The 25,023-nt window shown below is 44.4% G+C and overlaps 1 protein-coding gene across 1 annotated transcript; it reads right to left on the reverse strand.

The window, feature by feature from the left end:
• Nucleotides 1-6,344: 6,344 nt before the first annotated feature.
• cep170ab (centrosomal protein 170Ab) lies at nt 6,345-24,171 on the reverse strand. The gene is made up of 19 exons (XM_010872885.3): nt 24,068-24,171; nt 21,843-21,985; nt 21,266-21,355; nt 21,089-21,167; nt 20,152-20,210; nt 17,342-17,510; nt 16,671-16,808; nt 15,968-16,432; nt 15,358-15,779; nt 14,952-15,080; nt 14,599-14,734; nt 12,892-14,424; nt 12,455-12,695; nt 12,213-12,330; nt 11,842-12,000; nt 9,907-9,995; nt 9,601-9,694; nt 7,830-7,881; nt 6,345-7,234 (listed from the first exon to the last, which is right to left on the reverse strand). The coding sequence occupies exons 2-19, from the start codon at nt 21,945-21,947 to the stop codon at nt 6,921-6,923; spliced, it is 4,392 nt and encodes a 1,463-aa protein (XP_010871187.2). The 5' UTR covers nt 21,948-21,985; nt 24,068-24,171; the 3' UTR covers nt 6,345-6,920.
• Nucleotides 24,172-25,023: the final 852 nt, after the last annotated feature.

The raw sequence follows: 25,023 nt of genomic DNA on the forward strand, positions 1-25,023 counted from the left end.
TCTCTTTAATCACTGTCAGTCTGTCAGCTTTGAGCTACAGAGTGAGCCGAGCCCTTCCAACCGCTGGGCATCAGTCAGCCAGTTATTGACTATAGATTGGAGAGTCATCCAGTCAGTGTGTGAGTGTCCATAGCCCTTTTCTGTCGTACTGTTTCCTGTGTAATGTGAGTGCAGGCTGCTCCTGGTTCTCCCTCATGCAGAAGAGGGTCTCCCCGGCTGGGAGGGAGGGAGGGACAGGCTGTGGGCGGGCAGGTTCATCGTGGGCGGTGGCGCAAAAAAGGGAGTGCTGCAGCAGACGGGGTGGGAGAGAGCCAGACACACTTAAAGGCACTGAGTGTGTGTGTGTGTGTGTGTGTGTAAAGTGTCCATGCGTACAAACAGTCTTACCACTAATTTACCACACATTACTGAGAATATCGACTTAAAAGATAATAAAGCTATACATATGCACTAAGGCATGAGGGGGTGTGTTATATATCTAATATAGCACGATTGAGAGATGTTCTTAGCACCATGCATTGTGGAGTGCGTAGCCAGAGCACTTAGTCGTATTTTATTGGCAATGTACCACAAACCCCTATGATGCCTTATTGCTGTTATGAATCGCTTGGAAGTACATTTACAATACAAAAATTATATGTGATGTCATACCTATGGTATATGATCTCATATACCATGGTTTTCAGCCAATCAGCATTCAGGAGTGGAACCACCCGGTTTATAGTATAACGTAACACTGTTTTGGGAAGTCCATTGTTGTTCTGTCATAGACTGCTGCACAGACTGCACATACATACAGACTACATACAGACTGCACATATATACAGACTACATACAGACTGCACATATATACAGAATACATACAGAACACAAATACATACAGACTACGTACAGAATACACATATATTACAGACTACATGCAGAATACACACATCATACAGTCTTGATTTAGCCTTATGGTCATTCGGGCATTATGGTCAGTGCGTGCAATATACCACTGAGGCCATGCTTTCACAGTTCCTGTACAGCAATTTAAGTATTGAATATACAGAGGGTGTTCATGAATACTGAAGCAAAGAAGAAAGAAAAGAAAATGTTTCCTGGGCCTTGAATGACTTTCCACCACAATAAGGGATTTAGCGGTTATTGTTCTAGTTTCATTAATGGAATTATACAGCCATCTTCACAACTTCAATGGTGTGAATATAGGATCGAACAATAGCATCTAATGTTATTTGAAGTACTTTGCTGGAAAGTAAAAAAAAAAAAGCCCAATGTAAATACGCAGTCTTTATACCATTTCTGGCTGTACTTAAGCCTTAAAAGATTTTCCCTCCAGTGTTTTGTGAACGGCATACTAATTTCTCCTTCTTGCCCACAGCCAGGTTGGCGTAGACGGATATGCTGACTCAGCACTTGTTTTAGTTAAATTTTTTCTGCTCTGCTCAAACCTTCATTCAGTTGACCACAAGGAATCATCGATGGAAAGCATGGGATGTAATGCCCTGCTGCACACACGCGCTTGCATTGTGTCGTGTTATTCACTGTGAGGGAGTGAATGCGCTAAATCATCGTCAGCAACAGCATGTTTTACAATTTGATGTCTGTATGTCGTGTTCATGTTAAATAATTAATTCATTTAATTGTTTATTTGTTTTTTATTTGGAACCATGATGTCCGGGGTCTAATGAATAACCTGGACATAACATGAAAAAAGTATAGGAACACTTAAATCACACATTGGGTCTCAATGATTTAAATGTATTACAGATCAAAATCTTTACTGTGCATTGTGTAATTTGTTGAGAACAAAATGACGTAACAACGGTCAGTGGATGCAAAAACCACCAACTGGATTCAAACTCATGCCCAGAATCAAATTAAACAAATCACAGGCTGTTCCAACTTGTGTGAATTTCATCATGGCGACTCATAATTTGACTCAGTAGTATGTATGGCCCCCCTGTGCCTATATGCACTCCTGACAACGTCTGGGCATTCTCCTGATCAGATGGCGGATGGTGTCCTGGGGGATCTCCTCCCAGACCTGGATCAGGGCGCTCCTGGACAGTCTGTGGCGCTACATGTTGGCAATTCTGGCGTTCTCTGGCAAATGCCTATTGAACTGCATGGTGCTGGGCTGTGAGCACTGGTCCCACTAGAGGACGTTGGGCACTCATGCCACCCTTATGGAGTCTGTTTCTGACAGTTTGGTCAGATACAGTGGGGAGAACAAGAATTTGATACACTGCCGATTTTGCAGGTTTTCCTACTTACAAAGCATGTAGAGGTCTGTCATTTCTATCATAGGTACACTTCAACTGTGGGAGACAGAATCTAAAACAAAAATCCAGAAAATCACATTGTAAGATTTTTAAATAATTTATTTGCATTTCATTGCATGACATAAGTATTTGATCACCTACCAACCAGTAAGAATTCTGTCTCTCACATACCTGTTAGTTTTTCTTTAAGAAGCCCTCCTGTTCTCCACTCATTACCTATATTAACTGCACCTGTTTGAACTCGTTACCTGTATAAAAGACACCTGTCCACACACTCAATCAAACAGACTCCAACCGCTCCACAGTGTCCAAGACCAGAGAGCTGTGTAAGGACATCAGGGATAAAATTGTAGACCTGCACAAGGCTGGGATGGGCTACAGGACAATAGGCAAGCAGCTTGGTGAGAAGGCAACAACTGTTGGCGCAATTATTAGAAAAATGGAAGAAGTTCAATATGACGGTCAATCTCCCTCGGTCTGGGGCTCCATGCAAGACCTCACCTCGTGGGGCATCAATGATCATGAGGAAGGTGAGGGATCAGCCCAGAACTACACGGCAGGACCTGGTCAATGACCTGAAGAGAGCTGGTACCACAGTCTCAAAGAAAACCATTAGTAACACATTACGCCATCATGGATTAAAATCCTGCAGCGCACGCAAGGTCCCCCAGCTCAAGCTAGCGCATGACCAGGCCCGTCTGAAGTTTGCCAATGACCATCTGGATGATCCAGAGGAGGAATGGGAGAAGGTCATGTGGTCTGATGAGACAAAAATAGAGCTTTTTGGTTTAAACTCCACTCGCCATGTTTGGAGGAAGAAGAAGGATGAGTACAACCCCAAGAACACCATCCCAACCATGAAGCATGGAGGTGGAAACATAATTCTTTGGGGTTGCTTTTCTGCAAAGGGGACAGAATGACTGCTCTGTATTGAGGGGAGGATGGATGGGGCCATGTATTGCGAGATCTTGGCCAACAACCTCCTTCCCTCAGTAAGAGCATTGAAGATGCGACCCGAAACACACAGCCAGGACAACTAAGGAGTGGCTCCGTAAGAAGCATCTCAAGGTCCTGGATTGGCCTAGCCAGTCTCCAGACCTGAACCCAATAGAAAATATTTGGAGGGAGCTGAAAGTCCGTATTGCCCAGCGACAGCCCCGAAATCTGAAGGATCTGGAGAAGGTCCCTGCTGCAGTGTGTGCAAACCTGGTCAAGAACTACAGGAAACATATGATCTCTGTAATTGCAAACAGAGGTTTCTGTACCAAATATTAAGTTCTGTTTTTCTGATGTATCAAATACTTGTCAAAAAAATGCTAATTAATTACTTAAAAATCATACAATGTTTTTTGTTTTAGAATCCGTCACTCACAGTTGAAGAGTACCTATGATAACAATTACAGACTTCTACATTTCTTTGTAAGTGGGAAAACCTGCAAAATCAGCAGTGTATCAAATACTTGTTTTGCACACCAGTAGCCCTCTGGGGGTAATTTTTTTCCTCCTTGCACAAAGGAGCAGATACCGGTCCTGCTGCTGGGTTGATGCCCTTCTATGGCCCTGTCCAGCTCTCCTCTTGTAATGGCCTGTCTCCTGGTATCTCCTCAACGCTCTTGAGACTGTACTGGGAGACACAGCAAACCTTCTTGCGATGGCACGTATGGATGTGCCATCCTGGATGAGCTGGACTACCTGTGCAACCTGAATGGGCTGCAGGTACCGCCTCATGCTACCATTAGTGACAAGGACGCTAGCAAAAATACAAAACTAGAGAAGAATCAGTCAGGAAGTATAAGGAGAGAGCAATTGTCTGTGGCTACCACCTGCAAAACCAATTTCATTTGCACCAAAACAGGTGACACTGATTCACAATTGCTTATGCTAACTGGATAGATTGGTATCCCTGAAGCATAAATGACTTGGTGTTATACTGTGACGATTATGTGTTCCATACATATTTTTGAGCAGTGTATGTAGAGCGAAACAGTCCAACCAAATGTAAAATAGAACAAAACATGACTTTAAAGGTGTATTTTGCACTGAGATGCAAGTATCGGTAACAGACAGAACACTGCATTAAGCTTCAGTAATTTCAATATTTTACAAAAAATTACTTTATATGAGCCTTGTCACGAAACCAACTTGTCACGAATCATAAACTAGTCAAGTTTTATTTGGGAATAAATCCTAACATGTTGCCTACAGTGCAGCGTACATTCTACATAGACAAAAGGACCAGCGCACTCTAAATTTTTAATTTTCATGTCAAACCCTAGACCTTAATGGTAGAGACATAAGATTTAATGAGTAGAACGGGGACTTCTACAGCAGCAGACCAGTATTGACACAGGGGCAGGTTTTTACAGAGCAGGAGGATTAAGGAAGCAGAGCACAGTTATTAATTAACCAAGCACCTTTCCGGGCAATAGAAGTACAATCACAGACGGGACATTTTACTGAACTTAAACGGGAAGATCTGCTAGAATATTTCATCTCTATCTCACAGGCCACCCAAATTCCGTGTGTGCTTTGGTTCTGTTTAATAATGACTGAGGGAGGTCAGACACTGGGAATGGGGTCGAGGGGAGTTTGGCGCTGCACTGCGAGAGGTAGCAGGAAGGGTTATCATAATGTAGCCAGAGGGTATTTCGATTAGCAGCTGACTAATTGACTAAAAGATGTAATGACATTAACAATTACTGTCCCAACATGTATTTAAAAGGATATATAAAACAGACATCTGGTTATGCAATTCTCAGGAAAACAACCATCTACAAAAAGATAGTCATGAGGCTGGCTTTCCTTGTACAACACAGATATCTGGTTATGAAATTCATATTAAAACAACTGTCAATGACAAACATGCATTTTATTGAAAATGAGACAAAAGTAGATGTAAACAGAATCCTTTTTACATTTAAATATTATCTTACAAAGATAACAAAGAAATCATGACAATTAGAAAAAAACAATTAATACAAAATATACAACCAAAAACATGTAAAAGGTCTGAAAGGACAAATATAATAAAGACATAACTAACAGGCCACAAAATGCTATTTTCTTTATTATTAATAAAGTAATTTAGGCTGAGAAACATCAACAGCTCGGATCAGGTTACATTCAGGTGTAAACATTGGTATTAGTTTGTAGATCTTCATCCAGGTCCAGTTCACTTCCTGATTTCTGATTTCTTCATCATGTTTAGTAAGGTACATTGTAGTGAAATGTTTTGCTGCGAATAATGAAAATGAAATAGAATGCTGGACCCCATTTCAAAACATTTCCTCCCGACTGAACGTGACCCTGACTTCCGTCCATGCTGGCTTTTCCTCAGATCTCTGCACTCCACAAGAATTCTTCTGACAGAATCAAAGCGGTTAATCCAAACCAGTCCTCGATAAAAACCAGTTCCAATAAAACAAATTAAATCCACAAGGATGACGCCAAGACCTGGCTTGGTGTTCAGATGTTCATTCTCCTTATAACATCACAGCTCTGTGGTGAATCTCTTTCAGTTTTAACATGTGCAAATTAACTAACGTTAGCTTCCTAGCCTGGGTGCCAGTACGGTTTTACCTTCTTGAAAACTCCTTATACATTTCAGTATAACATCATGCCAAACATGAGGCACCCATGCGATAAAAATACCCCCCTTTACACTGTAGTTTTACCAACACTCTCATGATTTTGATACTGGGCACTTTGTGACAAAATAATATGGGAACTACTTTCAGGGCGCTACATTACCACCTAGCTTACAATAGATTGTTAGCAACAATACAGCATTACAGCTATCTTTGATTAGTCAGTCTTAAGACACATCACTCCACGAGGAATGGCATGGAAGGGAGAACTAGCGACATTTAAATGGATACATAACACTGTACATCATTTAAAGAAACAAGGAATAATATTGGTCTCTTTAGCGTTCAAAAGACAAAATCTGAATATTAGAACAAGCGCAGGAATTGCATGTGCTACAGGTTGGCTAACATACGTAATATATGTTCGTATTCACAATAGCTGACGAGCTATGCTATGCATTATGTATTTTCGTAGAATATTTTCACAAAGACACTGACTTGCATTCTCTTCTGAAATCAAAACGGCAGACATTTTGTTTTCTTCATAGCAGTTTGGTGCAGCAGACAATGGATCGGGCAGCAGTCCAACAAATGCAAGCGTATCCGTCAACACAGTGACTTCATGGCTTGTAAATGTAGCAGAGTGTAACGCAACCAGCAGCACTGTAAAATGCAAACAGATTCATTCGAAACATAGGTAGTTCGTGGTATTGTACAGTGTTGTGTTGACAGTGTGATTGTGTCACAACCCTTTTATTCACAGCTGTAGAACAACATCATAATTGCCTCCAAATTATTTCACATAGACAAACTGATAAGACACTGTATGTGTGAGTGTCAGTGTTAGTTTACTGTATGCTTCTTGTGTGGGGTGTCCACTCCGAACGGAAGTTGGTCTGGATATTTAAATGTAGTTCATAAACCTCTTTCTTCCACGTTATATTTCTACCTAGTAGTTAGAGTCTATATTTATTCCACAACCCTTTTGCTCGGGGTCCCTTCTAACTCTTGTACATCTAATAAGCTGCACCTTCTTGACCCAGTGTCTTCATTTATGAGACATGGTGTTCTCCTGTTTCTCACCAGTAGTGGGAAAATCCAGGTTCTTTTTCCTGCATGGACCCATGTCTCTCTCAGCCACCTGGGTAGAGCTGCTATTGGCCGCCGAAGAGGGGCCACCGCCAGGGGCCGAAACCGAGCAGCTAGAAGGGCCCTCTCCACCGCTACCTCCGGGGAGGGGACCCACAGCCGAGGGCCCGGCGGCCCCAGGGCTGACCCTCTGCAGGTCGGTCAGAGGACTGGTCAGTCCAAGGCTCGTCAGGGCGTCCAAGGTTCCGTCCGGATCCACCATCACGTCAATCACTTTTGAGCAAAAAAAAAAAAGGTCTGTCAATTTGTCAGTCATTCGGAACAGATGGCCTGTCAATCAATCTGTCCGGCAGGCAGACAGTCAGAACAGAATTTATTTCTATAAAAAATGTGTTGATTGATATTGCGACCGATTGATTATAAGAGGCTCACAATGTAGGTAAGAGTGTTGGACCAGTAACCAAAATGTTGGCGATGGAGCCCAGAGCGGACAGATGAACCATCATTATTCCAGGACCGCTGACCCTAACAGCTCAAGCCCTAGCTGTGAACTGACTCTCCTTTTCTAATTCACACATGCATACAAACAGGACAACACAACTCACATTTGTCCCATACAAGTTGTAACAGAACAAAACTCAGCCATTATATACCTCAATGATTACAATGACATTTTAACCCTATAACCGGAGCTCTGTTCCAGAGGCAGTGGTGAGGGCATGCCATGTATTTCATTTTCATACAATATCCTGTCGAAATAAAACACGGTCTGATTATCTCAGGACTCATACCTAATCAGATATTAACTGATTATCTCAGGAAACAGAGTATACCAAATCAAATGCTATCTGATTAGCTCACGACTTACCCAGTAACTGTCTTTCCACTCTCTTCAGGTCCTGGAGGATGGTGGTTATCTCCTGGCAAACGACAACAACACAACAAAGAGAGAAACAAAAACAAGAAAATCGGTTGGGGAATTGAAGAAGGGTTACAGGTTGAGAATGACCGAATAATATCCTAAAGTGGTGACCTCTTTATGCAAAAACAACTTATTAACATTTGTCATCTTACCATTGCCCCCCCAAAAGAAACATTGTTTTCACATCATTCGAAAATGTCAGAAAGTTTAAACGGTGGATAAAGCAGTGGCCTGCGTGATTTCAAGCGGTCTAAGCCACTGTATGATGTCCACATGTACTGCTGCAGATTGGCTGCAGTCCAACCCACTGCACTGTCAGAGAACACTCTCTTTGGCCACTTTCTTTGTCCAATAAAGCATTAAAAAAAAAAAGGTTACAAAGAAATCTGCAAATCCCATCGCTTTTCTGCATTGTTTTAATGTCATCTTATTGCAATTTGGTGAAATGACACGGAAACAATATTAATCCAAGCAGCAATTTCCCAGTGGATCCGTTTTACTGAGAAGCTGAAGCAATAAAAACTCGGCAATCAACTTCTGCAGTGACTCTCCCCTTAAATGGTGTGTGAGGTAGCCTGAGGCCAGCTTTTGTGTTCAGTTTAGATTTACAACCTTGGCCATGAACAACGCACAACTTTTGGTACTTAATCTTCACCACCTGCAATGACAGGCTTTAAGTCAGGACCTTTGAATAATCAAAGTCAATTTGTCCTCCCTTCATGGAAAGTGGCTTCACAGCTGTGACACGTCTCAATATAGGAGGGCTGATATAGGATCAGTTTATCCATGCATAGGTAGTGAGATGGAGGAGGAAATAGAGAGGTATCATCGAGAGGGTATTGAAATACATTTAGTCAGTGGACGAAATAAGTTATAATTACAGAATTGAGAAATAAATGAAATGGCACAGCTTTGGCAAGGTAAGGTGACCATCTCATTGCGTAGTAGCTGTGATTCCATTGTTTCTTAAATTATCTACATGTCATTATTCCAAATGTCTTTTTGCCATGACTAAAAGCTGTGCCTGTTTGTGATTTAAGGGCGACCTCTCCATCGTAGACATGCCACACATTTCTAAAGAATGAGGTATCGGGAATATAATGATATAACAATGATATAATGCATTGGGTTCAATTATGACAATCACTGACAAATGAAAGCAATCAATAAAGAAAAGAAAAACTCAAGCTGCAACTGCCTGCCCGCTCTGGCCCTGTTTACACCACATCGTTTCCCTTTCTGGAGCTGTCTTCGCCCCTCTCCCCCAGTGCCTTTTGTCAGGATGGTGGCGAATGTAGAACACAAGGTAGGAACCACAACTGCATTTCCTCATGACCTCTCTTCCACTCTCTTTCTCAAAGCCTATTGGGTAAAAATGGTGTTGCGGAAAGAAACGAGGACGCAAGGAATCATGGGCATTTTAGACCTAGCTAACAACCAGTTATTGTTACAAGCACTAGGCTACCCCACGCCAATCAGCAAACCATTTAAAGCAACGTTAGTTCAATATTATGTAAATAAAAACTCAAGTCTTATGGAGAATGCGAAACATGCATCCTTTTTACTGAGGATTTTTACTTGGAACCAAATATGATTCCACATGGAACCAAAAATAATATTTTCTATAGGGACATTTGAAGAGCCCTTCTGGAAGCCTTGTTTCTAAGTATGTAAAGCGCTGGTAAAAGGTGAAGACAGTTGGGGCTTGGCACATTACCGTGCTGGAAGTCTTCAGGAGCAGAGAGTCGTGCTCAGCTTGGAGTTTATTCTCAATCTCGTCCCATTTCCGATCCTTGTCTTTGAATAATATCCTGGAGAAAAAACTAATTGTGATTGAGGCAGAAAATGAAAGTGTTTTCTGATGTCTAAAAAGGGAGTACGGGTATAGCCAGTTGTCATATAATCTTTATGAAGTGCCATTCATAATATGCAAATTATTCCCATTCCTTCGGTGTTTTTACAGATCTTATTTAGGGAATTGGTTATTTTCCCTCCTCCGACTCTGAGTTGACGTCTTTTGTACCTGATTTTGCCTGCTGTTTTGTCGACAGACTGGCGTATGCGTGTAGAGAGCTGGGTCACTGACGCTAACAGCAAGCTGTCCATCACCGCCTGAGAAAAAACAGTGACACAGAACAGGCCTTCTGTAATAGGTTCTTCAGTAAACACTAGCATCAGAACTGGGACAGGAAGGCACATTAAGGGCTACTGTGGAGGCAGTATCTTATTTCGTTTCCATTGTTACAAGCAAAGTGGTAGATGTGCTTTAAAAATAGAATATGAGTTATTAATATCCTGCAACCATGAAAAAGAATTTCACTTATTTTCAGATGATGGCTGGTAATAAGCTAGAATCTGGAACATAAAAATGCACAAGAAAAATCCCTCCCTTAGTACAGAACCTTCAGCTGAATCTGGATGTAACGTTTGTGGCTGTTGAGCAAGTGGAAAAGAAGTGGAGCTGACCAAACCAAATCTTTGTTTTACTTTAGGTTTGCTGATCTTGTCGTGATCGTATCGCTTTGATCCCACCTGATAATCTTAATCACATTAACTTTTGATCGGGAAACCTGGAAGTGCACTTTAAATGTGTTTTGAAAGCCAGTAAAGTGTATAATCAACCACGGATTATTGCACGATTGATCAGAGAGTGTATCAGTTTGATTCTGGATGTTCGTTTCACTCGCATTGTTTATAGTTTAAGAGTGATCTCGACAGCTCAAATGATTTAGAAAGGCACACTACTATTTATTTAAGCTCCTACACATCACAGTACATGTCAGAGCAAAAACCAAGACGTGAATTCCAAGGAAGTCTCTGGAGGAATGTGGAGGAAGTGAAGGGATCTAAATATTTTACGGATGCACTGTATCTTCTAATAATCTGGTGTTCAGAAAACATGTCTGGGATTATACTGTGATAATAAATCTCAAGCCCTGGCTTTGGTCACATGACTACACTGATGCCTCTTCAGCCCATTAAACAACATCAACTTGACAAAACCAGATTCTTTTCTGATGTTATGTTTGGACTGGGAAGAATGTTGACCCCGAGAAGAGTGAAAAAATTCCACACGTGTGTGAGCTTGTCTAGGGAGTTGAGGGGAGGGAGGGAGTGTGGCCGCAACCCCACGTTTGATAGGAAGAAATATTGCAAATGTTCACAGATCACCAGTGTGTTTTATTACTAATGAATCTACATCAACGGCTAACGACCACTCTCTTAACGGCTGGCTATAAAAGTATCCTGACTAACACACACCTTGAGTCTGGAGGAAAACATGGAGAGTTTAGCACAGAAAGTGCACGCAGGCGCTGTTACATGTGTGTGTGAGCACTTCTCTGGGAAAAAGAAGAGAGACTGCATTGCTTATTAAAGTCCGGTCATTACAGTGGGTTCATCAAACACCCCGTCCTCCTCTTTACTGACGGCCCAATCAGCCAATGAGCGTTCATCGTTCCACAATGTGAATGTCTGGTTTTCGGTAACTTTCTCCATCCAGATATTGACACTGCATAGCCATGTGATATTTTCTATCCGGCAAATTCCTCGTATGTGTAATTATGATTGCTTCGTCCAATTACTCGGCTCATCCCTACTCTATATGGACCCCAGGTAGAGTAGCTGCTGCATGAGAAACAGCTAATGGACATCCTAAAAAAAGGACAACAAACAATACATGAACAAAACATATACTCTTCCACTTCAGTCATGTTTCAGGTCAGGTTGAAGTTAACTGTTCGTCTTGGATTTGATTCGCCCTGACAAGAACGGATGTCCCTCTAGTGGCGGTCATTGGTACACCCTCTATTACAAACTGACATCCATCAATAATACAGAAGTCTGATTGAAGAGGGTCAATTCCCCCTGACATCAAGTCCTCCTGCTCCAACTAGCCTGTCTGCTGACTGTAGCTCAACTTTTTGGTCATTGTCGTCACAAACACAAATCAACTTACATCCTCTCTATTCCAGGTCTGCCGGCGGATTGCACGGGTACCCTGCCCGTTAGAATTGCGTGGGCGCAGTTCCACAGGGCAGCTGTTATTTCCCAGAATGCTCTCTGTGGATGGTCCACTCCTGAGATCTATGCCATCGGCAAACACACACTCCTCCAGCTAAAATGGAACACAAGACAAACCAGGGCATAACTATGACTGTACTGTTGTGAATTTACAGTATTCACCAGGACAAATGGATTTAACTGTAATAAGTCATGTCTGTTCAACAGGCCTTTAGATCTTATGATTTAGATTGATGATTAGCTCAGACATTTGGGATAACCAACGGAAGGTGTGGGTGGAACATTGCATTCTGGGATGTGTAGTACCGTGGCTCCTGGGTCGGTGGCGGCACTGGCAGCTGGGCTGACTGAGTCTATCTCTCCGGCCACATCGTGGATCTCCCGGGCCAACATGGCCAGGTCTTTGGCAAGATCCTGACTGATCCTGTCAAGGGAATTAAGCTTTTATACTGAATGCAAGAAATTGAATCATTTTACGGCATTAAACAGTGAATATATTTATAAATGTCCATGAAGCCGAGCAGTGCATCTTTGAACCACCTCCATACCTGGCTATCTCTTCGCTGTGAGCGGTCCAGTCTCTCATGTACTCCTCCTGTTCCCTGGACTGCTCTCTCAGGGCTGCTATACCACCCTGACTGGGCGTGGCCGGGGCAGAGCCGCCCAGCTGGGTCACCAGGGGCGATGCAAATTTCCCGGGGGGTCCGCTGTGTTTGGAAGGGTGACGGTTTGAGCCGAACTCGTCCTCAGAGGTGGAGGCGTAATCCATGGGCATCCGGCGCCACCGACCTCCCCCGGGAAACAGAGAGGAGCATGGGATGTAAGTCGCTCTGAAGCCTTACAGGAGATCATTTCAATAGATACTCCTCTGGAAACGGAATCCCAGAACAGACTCAAACTTAAGTTGAATATCAGTCCCAGAAAATACAGGAACATTCACAGTGCAGCAATATTACTATTTTTACGTAGATGCTGGATATAATACCTGTTGGGGCGATGTATCCCTTGGACTTGTCAGTGAGTTTGGAGGCACTGTTAGCCCTGGCTCTAGTCACTACTCCTCCTGTGTTGCTGACCCCTCTGAGTCCGTGACGGACGGCGTAGTCGGTGGCAACGCTACGGGCACCTATCCCCCTGCTGCGGCCCCCTGTGGCCTCTGAGTCGCTCTGGGCGGACGGCGAGCCCACGCGGGGCCTCCGGGGCTGGGCCAGAGCCTCGATCCGCGAAAGCCCCCTCCGCAAACCCGGTCCGGGAGCTGCCGACCTGGAGCTAGCCGTGCTAGCCTCAGACGCTATAGACATCCTGTCTAGGTCGGCCGTTTCCGTGTCGGAGGAGTCCCCCAGTCGTGCACGTCTGAGTATTGAGGCCCGAGTGGGCCGCACCCTGGGCTGGGTGGTGGTGGGTTTACTGGGGGTAGTTGTGGGGCTGGATGCCTGGGTGATTTTAGCCCGGCTAGCTTTGGTGCTAGCCTCCACTCTGGCACTTCCGGCCTGGGACCGGATGTGAGAACTGTGAGAGCGGACTTCCTGTATGGAGGTTTGAGAATCGGAGAAGAGCGAGTTGGAGTTCACGTCGTCATCTGTGAGATCCAGGGACGCCCAGGGACGGCCACCCTGGCGAGTCGCCTGCCCTGCGGATGGCCTGGATTTAGGCCTCCTGTCCTGGGTATCTTTGGTTCCTGATGGTCCCTTGGTGGAGGCACACAGCACTGTCTTTTCCCTCTCTTTATGTTGGGTGGCTAGGGTACGCCTCTTCTGGTGGACCACCTTCCGCGTTCCTCCTCCGCCTGCAGCCTGACTAATGGTGCTGGTGGTGTCGACATCCGATTCGGGCGACACCGACCCCTCGATGGACTGGCTAATCGGATCTCCCAAATCTGACACGGTTGTCTCCAGAAATGCCGCCACGGCCTCAGTGTCCTTCTGCAGGTTGGCACTCTCTGCGCCAATCTCCTTGGTCAGTATCCGCACCCCAGTTTTGGAGTCAATCCGTGGGATAAGTTCTTGGGGGACATTGGCGCTTGGTCTCTCTACGGTAAAACTCTCCTGTCTCAGAAACGGCTTCCCGGCAATCTCCCTTTCCTTTGCCTTATCCTCCATCTCTTTCTTTCGCCTCCTTTCCTCCTCCAGCCTCCTCTCCCCGCTGCTCACTGGCCTAGGAGGTAGTTTGGATGAAGCAGTTTCTTTTCGGCTTCCTGCGTCCTGGCTCTTTGCCGGAGAGCCCCGTCTCGGACTTCCTCTGGCACTTCCACCTTCACTACCTGCCCGGCTAGCCGCACCACTACCACTTGCGCCTGACTTGGTCCTCTTTCCTCTACCCATCTCCTGGTTCTCTTTCTCCTGGAGCTCCGTGTCCTGTTTCTCCCCCACGTCGGAGGAGCGTAGAGATGGGCTGGGGCCTCTCCGGCCCCCTGGGGAAGCTTCCTCGGTGAACGGAAGCTGCGGAAGGGTTCTCCTCTTAAGCTCTGTGTAGCTTGAGGAGGCCATGGAAGCAGAGTGACTAGACTCACTGATCTCAGCTAAGGAGAGGTCATAAGTCATGAAAAACACTATTTATTGTGTTATTCAATCTCTTATATTGGGATACAATGAAAATACAAAACTTGAGTACTATGAAACTGATACATTTAAAAACAGCAATAAGGAAGAACTCCAGCAGTTAAATGAAACAACAGACGAGAAGCCAGTAGCACCTCTGTCCTCGGCGTGGTAGTGGACGTGGGACTCAGCTCCAGAGCCCTCTGGGTCTGTCCGGATGTGGCTGGCGGCCAGGGTGGCCCACTGAGAAACCCACCGAGGACCGCCCACTACCACCTCCTCCGGGAGAGGCTGAGGGACAGCGGAGACGAACACAATCGCTGCTAGTCAACAACACGCCGAGGAGACACTAACGTCCACACGGATAAAGACCAAAATGCCTAGAGAATCAAACTGAAAACTGTACATTCAGTTACATAAGGTATGTTTCTTGCGTGCTAGTATTTGGGGCTATGAATAAAGTTGGAAAACTATTTTCTCGCTGCTGTGGTTGTGTGCGGTCAGTTACCTCTGGTTCGATGCGTCCAGCCTTGCCTCTGTCGCCGGAGCGGGGTCGTTGAGCGGTCAGCCTGTCTCTGTGGACGTCAGGACAGCTTCCCATCCTGGAAATGGCCTGGTGGTCTTCCACACCAAACACCTGAACCGCCACACACACAAACATATACACATCCAAGCATGTGCACACACAAATACACACACAAACAGACAGACACGATACATAAAAAAAACATTTTCAGCTCAAAGAATGGCGTTGGGATTTATAGGGCAACGCTCCTACATTTAGTATGTTTTTTACTTTCAAAACACATGAAGAAGTTTCTGGCTAAGCAAGTCTAAAAATCCAAATAATGTCTATTTCATAGGAAACTGATTGTACACACCCAACATGAACCTCCAGACAGTCTCATGCCCACCTTGTCAATCATTCGCCTCGCCTCTTCCTCCTCGTTATCTCCGTTGTCTATCTCTATCGTATAGGTACCCCGGTCACTATGGTCGTCTCCATGGCGACGATGGAACCCCTCCCCAAGTCCAATCTGTTGGTGCTGGCTGCGGTGGTACGGCGCTGAACCTACGGTCCGCTCCCTCTCACCGATCTCTGCGCCGATGGGCGCCATCTTGGAAGCCAAGGACTTGTGTCGTCGAGCGGGACTATCCTCCTCGGCAAAGAGACCTTCTGGAACGTTGGCCCGGCCCTCTCGGATCTTGACCCCGGGTCCTTTTAGTCGACCGCCCCATAAACCCTGAGAGTGGTCCTCGAGTGCGGTCCGTCTTTGCTCCCCGAAGGCGGCAGCGTTCTCTGAGTCACTCTGGGTGCCGTCTTCGTGTTTACTGCCTGAAACGAGAAAGGGGTGACATTTTAGTGTGCAGGCACAGATAGGCTATTGCCTAGTCATACATTACGATGCTTGCTCTACGGACACTATCCACTGAGCATGCTGGGCTAAATCTGTGGAAAGCGAACACCACGTGTGATAACTACAGTAGGTGGCGAAAAGACATACTGGTGGAAAGATCTTTTACCTTTCAGACTCCTCAGCTGAACCGGCACGTCACTCTTCACACTCTCACCGTCGTCTTCAGCCACCCTGTCAACTGATTCTGTACGAGCCAACGGGATCTCATTCTGGGCCAGCCAGTCCGCTACTTTAACCTCGGCCGCTACCATGGCCGTCTGCAGGGCACTAAGCTCCTCTCCTGCAGCTTTCTTAGGGGGGCGTGGCCTTACCTCGGGCGCCACCTTCGCCACCCGATCCTTAACAGTCACCTTACTGGACGCCTGCGGGTCAAACTCAATTGTGAAGGAGGCGTGGCCAAGGGAGGCCGCTTCGGGAGCGGTGGCGGAGTTAGTGGCCGTGGCACCTTCTGGGTCTTGGGAGGGGGCTTCCTTGGTGTGGGAGGGGATCTCGAAGTAACTGGGTTCCTGGCTTGAAGCATATAGCCCATTCTCCACGGCCTCCGCTGTTGGCTTCTTTGGGTCTTTACCATCTTTTGTTTTCGAAACGAACCAAGACAGAAACGCATATTTAAAGACTGAACAGCAATTTCATTGTCTCCATCATCAAATGTGTAGGTTACATCTGGGTCTGGAGACTTGGACATTAAACTGTTTTACTACCAACATGTAACCAACATTACCTGCTAGTATTAGCCTACAGTGTCTGGCTGCTAGTAGTAGTCCATTGTTACCTGCTAGTTTTTTTTTATTAATACTGATAGCTCCTACCTAACTCAGGTCTGTCTTGCTTCTTATTACCGGTCCTCCCATCCTGCTTCCCAGAGTTCTCATCGTCTGCATCCCCATCCCCCCACCACGCAGGCTGACCGTACAGGGGTGTGCCCCTTTTCAAAACAGCAATGTCCCCTGGGAAACAAAGCACAACATGTTCATTGAGAAGGACATTTGGTTTGGATACTCTGTTCCCTCAGAGCTCTCCAAACGCCAGAACCTAGTCCAGTGTTTCCTAACTTACAGTCCTCAAGTAACCACCACAACAAGCACAACTAAGTCCTCAGTTTGTTAAATCAGGTGACAAATATGCGCTGTTGGAGGTTTTCAACAAGGAGGGAAAATCTGACCTAACCTGTATTGACAGCTTTGTTATACCTCTAAGCTGGTCTACATCAGCACCCTAAAATACATTGTTATTCAATCCTCAAAATAAATAGTCAAAAGACACCCAGAGCCCCCAAAAGTACAGAAGGCCTCTTTGGACACACAGCCTACAGCCTAGGAAACCTAATAGCACAGGAAACCGGTTGTCACACCAGACAGTGGACGTTTGCGACATTGCCGCCCAAATCTTGTCAACTTTAATATCCACTACTGTCACCTGTTACCTAACCCTGTCGTCCCTGTCCCCTCCCAAGCTCCCATGGCACTGCCGATCCATTCACCTGTCAACTTGTCATCCCCGGGCCCCTTGCTGGACTCGGGAGGTTTGAAACCCGTACCCTCGGAACCACCCTCAGCTGCAGCCTTCACCTCCGCGGCAGGTCTGGGTTCCGGCACGGCTTCTGGAGGCTTCACCGTCTGTAGTTGGAGTTGACTGGTGAACTTCTCATGCTGGAGGACAGGACGGAGTAGATTCATGAACGGGAGTTTGGATAACACAGTTAGACGGGGGGGGGGGGTAATCGTGGTATGTTTACTCACATTGCCATTACAGTACAATGTCAATAGACATTAATGTCTGGTTCTCTATTACCTGCTCGTAACAGATTTGAAAAGCTGAACCAAGAATGAATTGTTGAGACAAGCGTTAGAGCAATGCAAAACACGATTTAGACACAGTTTTAAAGGCACACTGAAAACTATGCAAACCGGGTAATGGACTGTATGCTCCTTGCAAAGCAAAAACTCTAAAAATTGATTCAAGGTTTGACGATTCAAGGGTCAATAACCTAAAAAAGAAAGTCCCCTGTTATCAGAATGTTTATTAGATGATGCTAGGCAGGCTATATAAGGAATAAATAAAAATACAAACATTCCACCACAACCCCCCTTCTAAATAACCAGACTATGAGTCGTTTCTACATCTGCGTAATATCCTGGTGTCTTACTTTAAGGACTTCTCTACTATGTGTATACCAACATCAAATAAATATTGCAACATATCTTTGAATCACTGAAAAATATTTCTTTTTGATATGAATGGATTTTCAAAAAGAAAATATTATGCGTATGTATTAGGCCTAACCGAGGATTCAGAAAAACTGAACAACTGGAAAAATGACTCAACAACTTCAAATAAGAGAATTTCACTTGCAGTAAGGTAGGCAAAAGTGAACTAATTCCACTGGAAGTAAGGTACAAACCCGATTCCAAAAAAGTTGGGACACTGTACACATTTTTAGTAAAAAAGGAACGGAATAATTTACAAATCTCATAAACTTATATTTAATTCACAATTGAATATAGATAACATATCGAATGTTGAAAGTGAGACATTTTGTAATGTCATGCATAATATAGGCTCATTTTGGATTTCATGAGAGCTACGCATTCCAAAAAAGTTGGGACAGGTAGCAATAAGAGGCCGGAAAAGTTTAATGTACAGATAAGGAACACCTGGAGGACCAATTTGCAACTTATTATGTCAATTGGCAACATGATTGGGTATAAAAAGAGCCTTTCAGAGTGGCAGTGTCTCTCAGAAGTCAAGATGGGCAGAGGATCACCAATTCCCCCAATGTTGCGGCGAAAAATAGTGGAGCAATATCAGAAAGGAGTTTCTCAGAGAAAAATTGCAAAGAGTTTGAAGTTATCATCATCTAAAGTGCATAATATCATCCAAAGATTCAGAGAATCTGGAACAATCTCTGTGCGTAAGGGTCAAGGCCGGAAAACCATACTGGATGCCCGTAATCTTCGGGCCCTCAGACGGCACTGCATCACATACAGGAATGATACTGTAATGGAAATCACAACATGGGCTAAGGAATACTTCCAGAAAACATTGTCGGTGAACACAATCCACCGTGCCATTCGCCGTTGCCGGCTAAAACTCTTTAGGTCAAAAAAGAAGCTGTATCTAAACAGGATCCAGAAGCGCAGGCGTTTTCTCTGGGCCAAGGATCATTTAAAATGGACTGTGGCAAAGTGGAAAAGTTTTCTGTGGTCAGACAAATCAAAATTTGAAGTTCATTTTTGAAAACTGGGACGCCATGTCATCCGAACTAAAGAGGACAAGGACAACCCAAGTTGTTATCAGCGCTCAGTTCAGAAGCCTGCATCTCTGATGGTATGGGGTTGCATGAGTGCGTGTGGCATGGACAGACTACACATCTGGAAAGGCACCATCAATGCTGACAGTTATATTCAAGTTCTAGAACAACATATGCTCCCATCCAGACATCGTCTCTTTCAGGGAAGACCTTGCATATTCCAACATGACAATGCCAGACCACATACTGCATCAGTTACAATGTCATGGCTGCATAGAAGAAGGATCCGGCTACTGAAATGGCCAGCCTGCAGTCCAGATCTTTCACCCATAGAAAACATTTGGCGCATCATAAAGAGGAAGGTGCGACAAAGAAGACCTAAGACAGTTGAGCAACTAGAAGCCTGTATTAGACAACAATGGGACAACATTCCTATTCATAAACTTGAGCAACTTGTCTCCTCAGTCCCCAGACGTTTGCAGTCTGTTATAAAAAGAAGAGGGGATGCCACACAGTGGTAAACATGGCCTTGTCCCAACTTTTTTGAGAGGTGTTGATGCCATGAAATTTAAAATCAAGTTATTTTTCCTGTAAAAGTGATAAATTTTCTCAGTTTAAACATTTGATATGTCATCTATGCTGTATTCTGAATAAAATATAGAAATTTGAAAACATCATTGCATTCTGTTTTTATTCACAATTGTACAGTGTCCCAACTTTTTCGGAATCGGGTTTGTAGGTAAAAGTGAACTAAAGCTATATCCAGCTGTCAACCTGTTTTTCCTGAACTTAATCTCAGCTAAAAATGAAGAAAAGGTCCTTTCTAAGAGCTTTTCTTGTGTACTACTTTGTAAGCATATTTTCCAAGAGCTCTCTGAACTCAATTCTTATTTCCTGGAATGCCCTCTCTTCAGTTCCGGCTTCTTAAAATGCATTTGAAAAGGTCATGGGTGAGATACCTCTAACCTCCGATACGGTTGAGAAGGCATGGAGATGATGCTGTGAGGACAGAGTGTTTAGCAGCGTATTATTCAACCAACCTTTAGCGCTTCCTCTGGAACATGGAGCTCTCCCCGTACCACGGTGAATAGGTTGGTATGTATGGGAAGTTAAGGAAAGGAGAAGGGGTTGTAGGTTACAGTAGGGCCAGGCAACCCTGTTCATGGAGTTCATGGAGCACAATAACTGAATTTGTTCTGCACTCCTCCACAATTACCTCAAAGCTGCCATAAGCAGTCGCAAGAGCATGATAAGCCAAGGCAATCATATTCAATTATTAACCCCACAAACCTGGACTGCTCTCCAAAGGACCCGTAGGCTAATCAGTAGGCAGGATTCAAACCCTGGTCCCGCATTTTGTGTGAGAGAATACATTTACTCTTGTGCCATTCTGAGCCCCAACAACTGATTTTGATGCATTGGTAATGGGTAAAGTCTACAAAAAGGTAAGTCACTCTGTCTGCAACATTTGGGGAATTGAAAAACTGTATTAACACAAGATCTTTTATCAGTGAGAAAAGCTGCAGAATGTCGGCCCAGTTGAATCCGACTCCACAGGCTCTCACTGCCCGGCCTCTTGCCTTTCTCTCCTCTACATATTTATATGGTGGGATATCTGGCTCTATGTTCATCCTGGTCTTCCTTGTTCGCTCTACAGGACCAGTGTTTCCTTCCCCTGAAGTAAAGGCAGAGCTCCTTAAAGGAGATAGTACAGACATTTGACATGTTAGTAATCAGCCCCACTCAACAGTGACCTACAGTGAGAGAACAATTATGGTCATCTATTACGCAACACTACCTCTTAAAGGTTAGGTGGTATTTCAGACATTGGCTGTATAAGGGAGATACTCTTAGCCTACTATGCTTGTATTGGTCTTTTTATTCACCGCGTCCTGAACGCAAACCACAGGCATGAGGCAAAAATCCCTTGTAACAAGCTCATTAAAGCAAAAGCTTTAAACGAATATGAAAGGATATCATATCCAAACCTCAACTTGTCGTCGGTTTTCAAAGTAATGTACATCTGCTCCTGTATTCTGACGTCATTCACGAATGTCTGGAAGGAAAATAACAGTGTCTTCATTATCAGTTAATAACTGTTTATGAAGCACATGCATTCAATTCATAAATATATTCAAAAAAGATCTCACTGACCCCATTCAGGCTTCCCAGGTCTTTTACTTTGTGCTCATCCGTCGATGGCTCATAATTGATAACTGCATGCTGTTTGTCCACACTGCGGGACTAAAGACGATGTAATCCAGTCAATCAACATCATCCCACTAATCTTTTATAATCCCCGACTGATCTCATACTATAACCTGTCCAACAGAGCCACCTACCACCATGTGACCCGCTACATTCAAAGCCTGGTCTCCTGACAAGACTGAGCTACTTCAAATCTTCATGCCTTTTTACAGGTTCATTCATCACCGAACCACCTCAGTAACGAAAGCGCTGGTGGCAAAATGTTTGCTGCCACAACTACATTCATACTGGGACACCTTCATAAATCACCTTGCAACTTTGTAAACAGATATAGATCTCTTGTCGTAACAGCTAAGGTGGTGTTCTGACGGTCTCAAGTATCAGGGTTCTACTCCCGGTCTAGAATGGCTGAAGTTACAGAATACGATTTCAATCTAATGGTGTATATTAGTATAAACAATATCATTTAGCGGATGGACACCTTTGTCCAAAGCGATTTAAAGTCCGCCGTGGACCCGTTTACCTGTAACATTAGCTCACAGTCGTCCCGACCAACGAAGATCATTTCCCAGGGGAGGCGGTGCCTCGTGCCCCCGCCACTCACCAGGAACCAGGACGAGACGCTCATCTCTGCCACGCCTACACCTGCTTGCCTGTTGTGACGCCCTGGGGAAGGAGACAGTGACGATACATTAGAACCCGGATATTATTCATTTCATTAATACTGAGTCATTTATTGGGAGGATTGGTTCCTATTCGTGGGCTATAAAAAACACTAATAACAACCGATTGGAAAAAGAAATAGAGTGTTAACAGAAAGCCCAGCACCGTGACTTGCTGCCATGACTCTGCTCTGTTGCTTTATTTGCAGACAACAGAACAATAGAAAACACTACATTGTAGCAATTCCAGGATGAAATGAGATAACTGCTACTGACTGTTAGAACATTTAAAAAACGGAGTGTCGCCGGGTCCAAAACTAATGTCACACTGACCCAGTGTCACACACCTCTGAAATCGGCAAGTCAATATTATTCGTATCCTGGTGCATTTTTTCTGTGTTATCGTCGTGAATGCAATACTTCCCACTCAAATCACTGTGTATGCATTACTTGTGTGTTACTTTTGTCAATCTTTTTTCCAATGCAGCCCTTTTATCACATTGCTCGTACAACCTGGAAGTATTCACCGGCACCTATAACCTGGAGGAGAGCGCATTCTCCGGCCAACAACATTGGCGACATCTGCCCATCCACCTGGGGCAGTGCCAGGCAAATTTGTAACGCCCTCTGCAGGATACCCGGGAACTAACGCTATGCTACGACTCGGACCGAAATGTCTGGCCGCTTTTTACGCAGCTGTACTGTAAGGCAGTGGCTTAACACTTCACTGAGGCCTCCATTCTTTTCATTTGTTTACTTTCTCTCCTTTTTTCACTCTTTTTGAAGGGGCCTGTAAGTTCACATTTCACCGTGGGTGCGCACTTGTTAACAAGGTTTAATTTGTTTAACATTTGGTTTAATTTAAAGGAAGACCGGCCATTTGGTTGAGGTGAAGCTCAGTGTGTTACTCTAGCTTATATCAGGCCGCTGTGCGGAATCCAAACGCCGATCGCACAGAAGATCACAGGGCTAGACAAGACAGAGAACCTGAAAGGCACGAGGATTGCAGTATGACACAGGACAGGGAAAGAGGATCAAAAGAGATTGAGCGAGACAGCAAGACAGAAGAAGGGTCTACCATCTGGTGGCTCCTGTCATAATTCCTATATATAGACCCACACAGTACACGAAACACGGTGAATACATACAGTGAATACATACATGGCCTAGCAGGCCTAGCGTTCAGTTTCCAGTGACACAGCCCTCTATAGGCGCAGATTGAGGGGGTGGATAGGGTAGGGCAAGCTGACTCACGATGCCCCACCGTTGAACCAGTGAACGAGATTTAATCTAATCACACAGCGTGTCATATCTAGGAACCAATGAGGAAAGATGTTCATATCCGAATGCCGGACGCCAGACCCGGGTCCACATAGTGGAACTGGATTGGTTAACCCTCTGTATGCGGCCTCGATCTCGCAATTGCCCTAGATTACAATGTGGGCTCACTCCCTCTCCTCTCAATTACAGAAGCTATCGTACATGACAGCGCATCATTACTCGCTAAGCTATTGAAGACGGCCAATTCCAGCCTCAACACCACAAATCTTTTTTGAGAACGATAATTACAATAAACGGCATCCAATGGGCTACCTTCAGATTATTCACATATTTATTTGTTTAGGCCTACGAAATGCGAAAATCTTATGTACCATGTATGCGATGCATTTTCAAATGTTACATTGGCTATTTGGGGTGAAACATTCAACGCTTAACACAAAATTAATCTGAATTATGGCAAAATCATGCTGCTGTATTTCGTTTCATCGAACGCTTATATCGCAGTCATTACTATCGATACATCCGTTGTAAATAGCCTGCCATTTAGGCCTACGCTTAACACCTTATCTGAAATACAGGCTAATTTGAAAGGATTATAATAACAACCGATCACGTGTTGTGTAGGTCGCCAATTTGTATGTGCTGTCTGGGCTGTGCCGTTGTATGGACGACATAGCTGCTACACTCGGACAAAAATAGCCTCGAATGTACATTTTGCGGATCTTACTCTTTATGGCATGTCGTGGACAAAGACACTTGGGTGCGGTCGGAAACAGCGGACTAATAAAACATGCATCTAACTCACCCTTTGTCAGGTACGAGAATTCAGCATCCGATTTGCATCCACTAAATCTTGATGCACGGTGCAATGTAAATGACAGATCCTACCCAACCCTGGTACCTCGAGCCCTTCTCCTCCTTCGCCTCGTGGTGGCGCTGCGCTGAAGGAAATGACAGCCAAAGATTTGATGTCACTCAATGAAAAGCGCAAAGAGCGCATTTTACCTAGAATGCGTTAAAATGTAGTCAGTTGGATACTCTAATCTTCAAGTTTGGCCTGTTCAGTCCCATGAATATGATCAATTTATTTTGCTTCAAACACAGGTTTTCCTTATTTTGTTTATGTTCGATTATGCTGCATGGTTTTGACCAGAGTCAATGGGATGGTTAGTAGACTGTTATTGTTATTAGCCCTAGATTTTGAGCGAACTATTACACTCATGAGAAAATATATAAGTAAAGCTGCACTTACACTTTTTAACATAGTCTCACAGAGAAGCTGGATTTGTTTTGGACAAGAATAAGTTACAATAACAAGAATAGGTCACAACTACTGTACAGCCAATTTTATTTGCCCTGGATTACAAAAAGGCTCAACCAAGAGTCAGAAAGGGTTCCTCCTAAAGAAACACACACACACAAACACACAAACACACACACACAAAAACACACACACACACACACACACACACACACACACACACACACACACACACACTTTCAGTGTACTTTATCGCCTTGTTAAATGCACTGGAATATGTGTTAATCTGCAGTTATACAGCAGATGGCAGCAGAACTCTATGTCGGGCTGTGAACCATGGGACCGTAGGATTACATACAAAGAGGAACCTCACAGCCTCTCTGTCACACAGAATGACCCTGGAGAACAATTAAAGATACACAATCACGCTCACAGACACACCCTGCCATACACACACACATGCAAAATCACACACACAGTCCTGTACTACAAACCTAGAG

The sequence above is a fragment of the Esox lucius genome, chromosome 9 (genome assembly GCF_011004845.1).
Source record: "Esox lucius isolate fEsoLuc1 chromosome 9, fEsoLuc1.pri, whole genome shotgun sequence".
In the NCBI taxonomy this organism is placed as follows: domain Eukaryota; kingdom Metazoa; phylum Chordata; class Actinopteri; order Esociformes; family Esocidae; genus Esox; species Esox lucius.

What these genes read in the sequence shown, in the direction of transcription:
- cep170ab (XM_010872885.3), bottom strand. Translation starts at nt 21,947, where the DNA reads ATGAGCGTCTCGTCCTGGTTCCTGGTGAGTGGCGGGGGCACGAGGCAC. An exon ending in CTACCACGCCGAGGACAGAG is followed by an intron (nt 14,425 to 14,598) that starts GTGCTACTGGCT and finishes ACCTCTCCTTAG; the next exon opens with CTGAGATCAGTGAGTCTAGT. An exon ending in GGGATACATCGCCCCAACAG is followed by an intron (nt 12,696 to 12,891) that starts GTATTATATCCA and finishes TTCCCGGGGGAG; the next exon opens with GTCGGTGGCGCCGGATGCCC.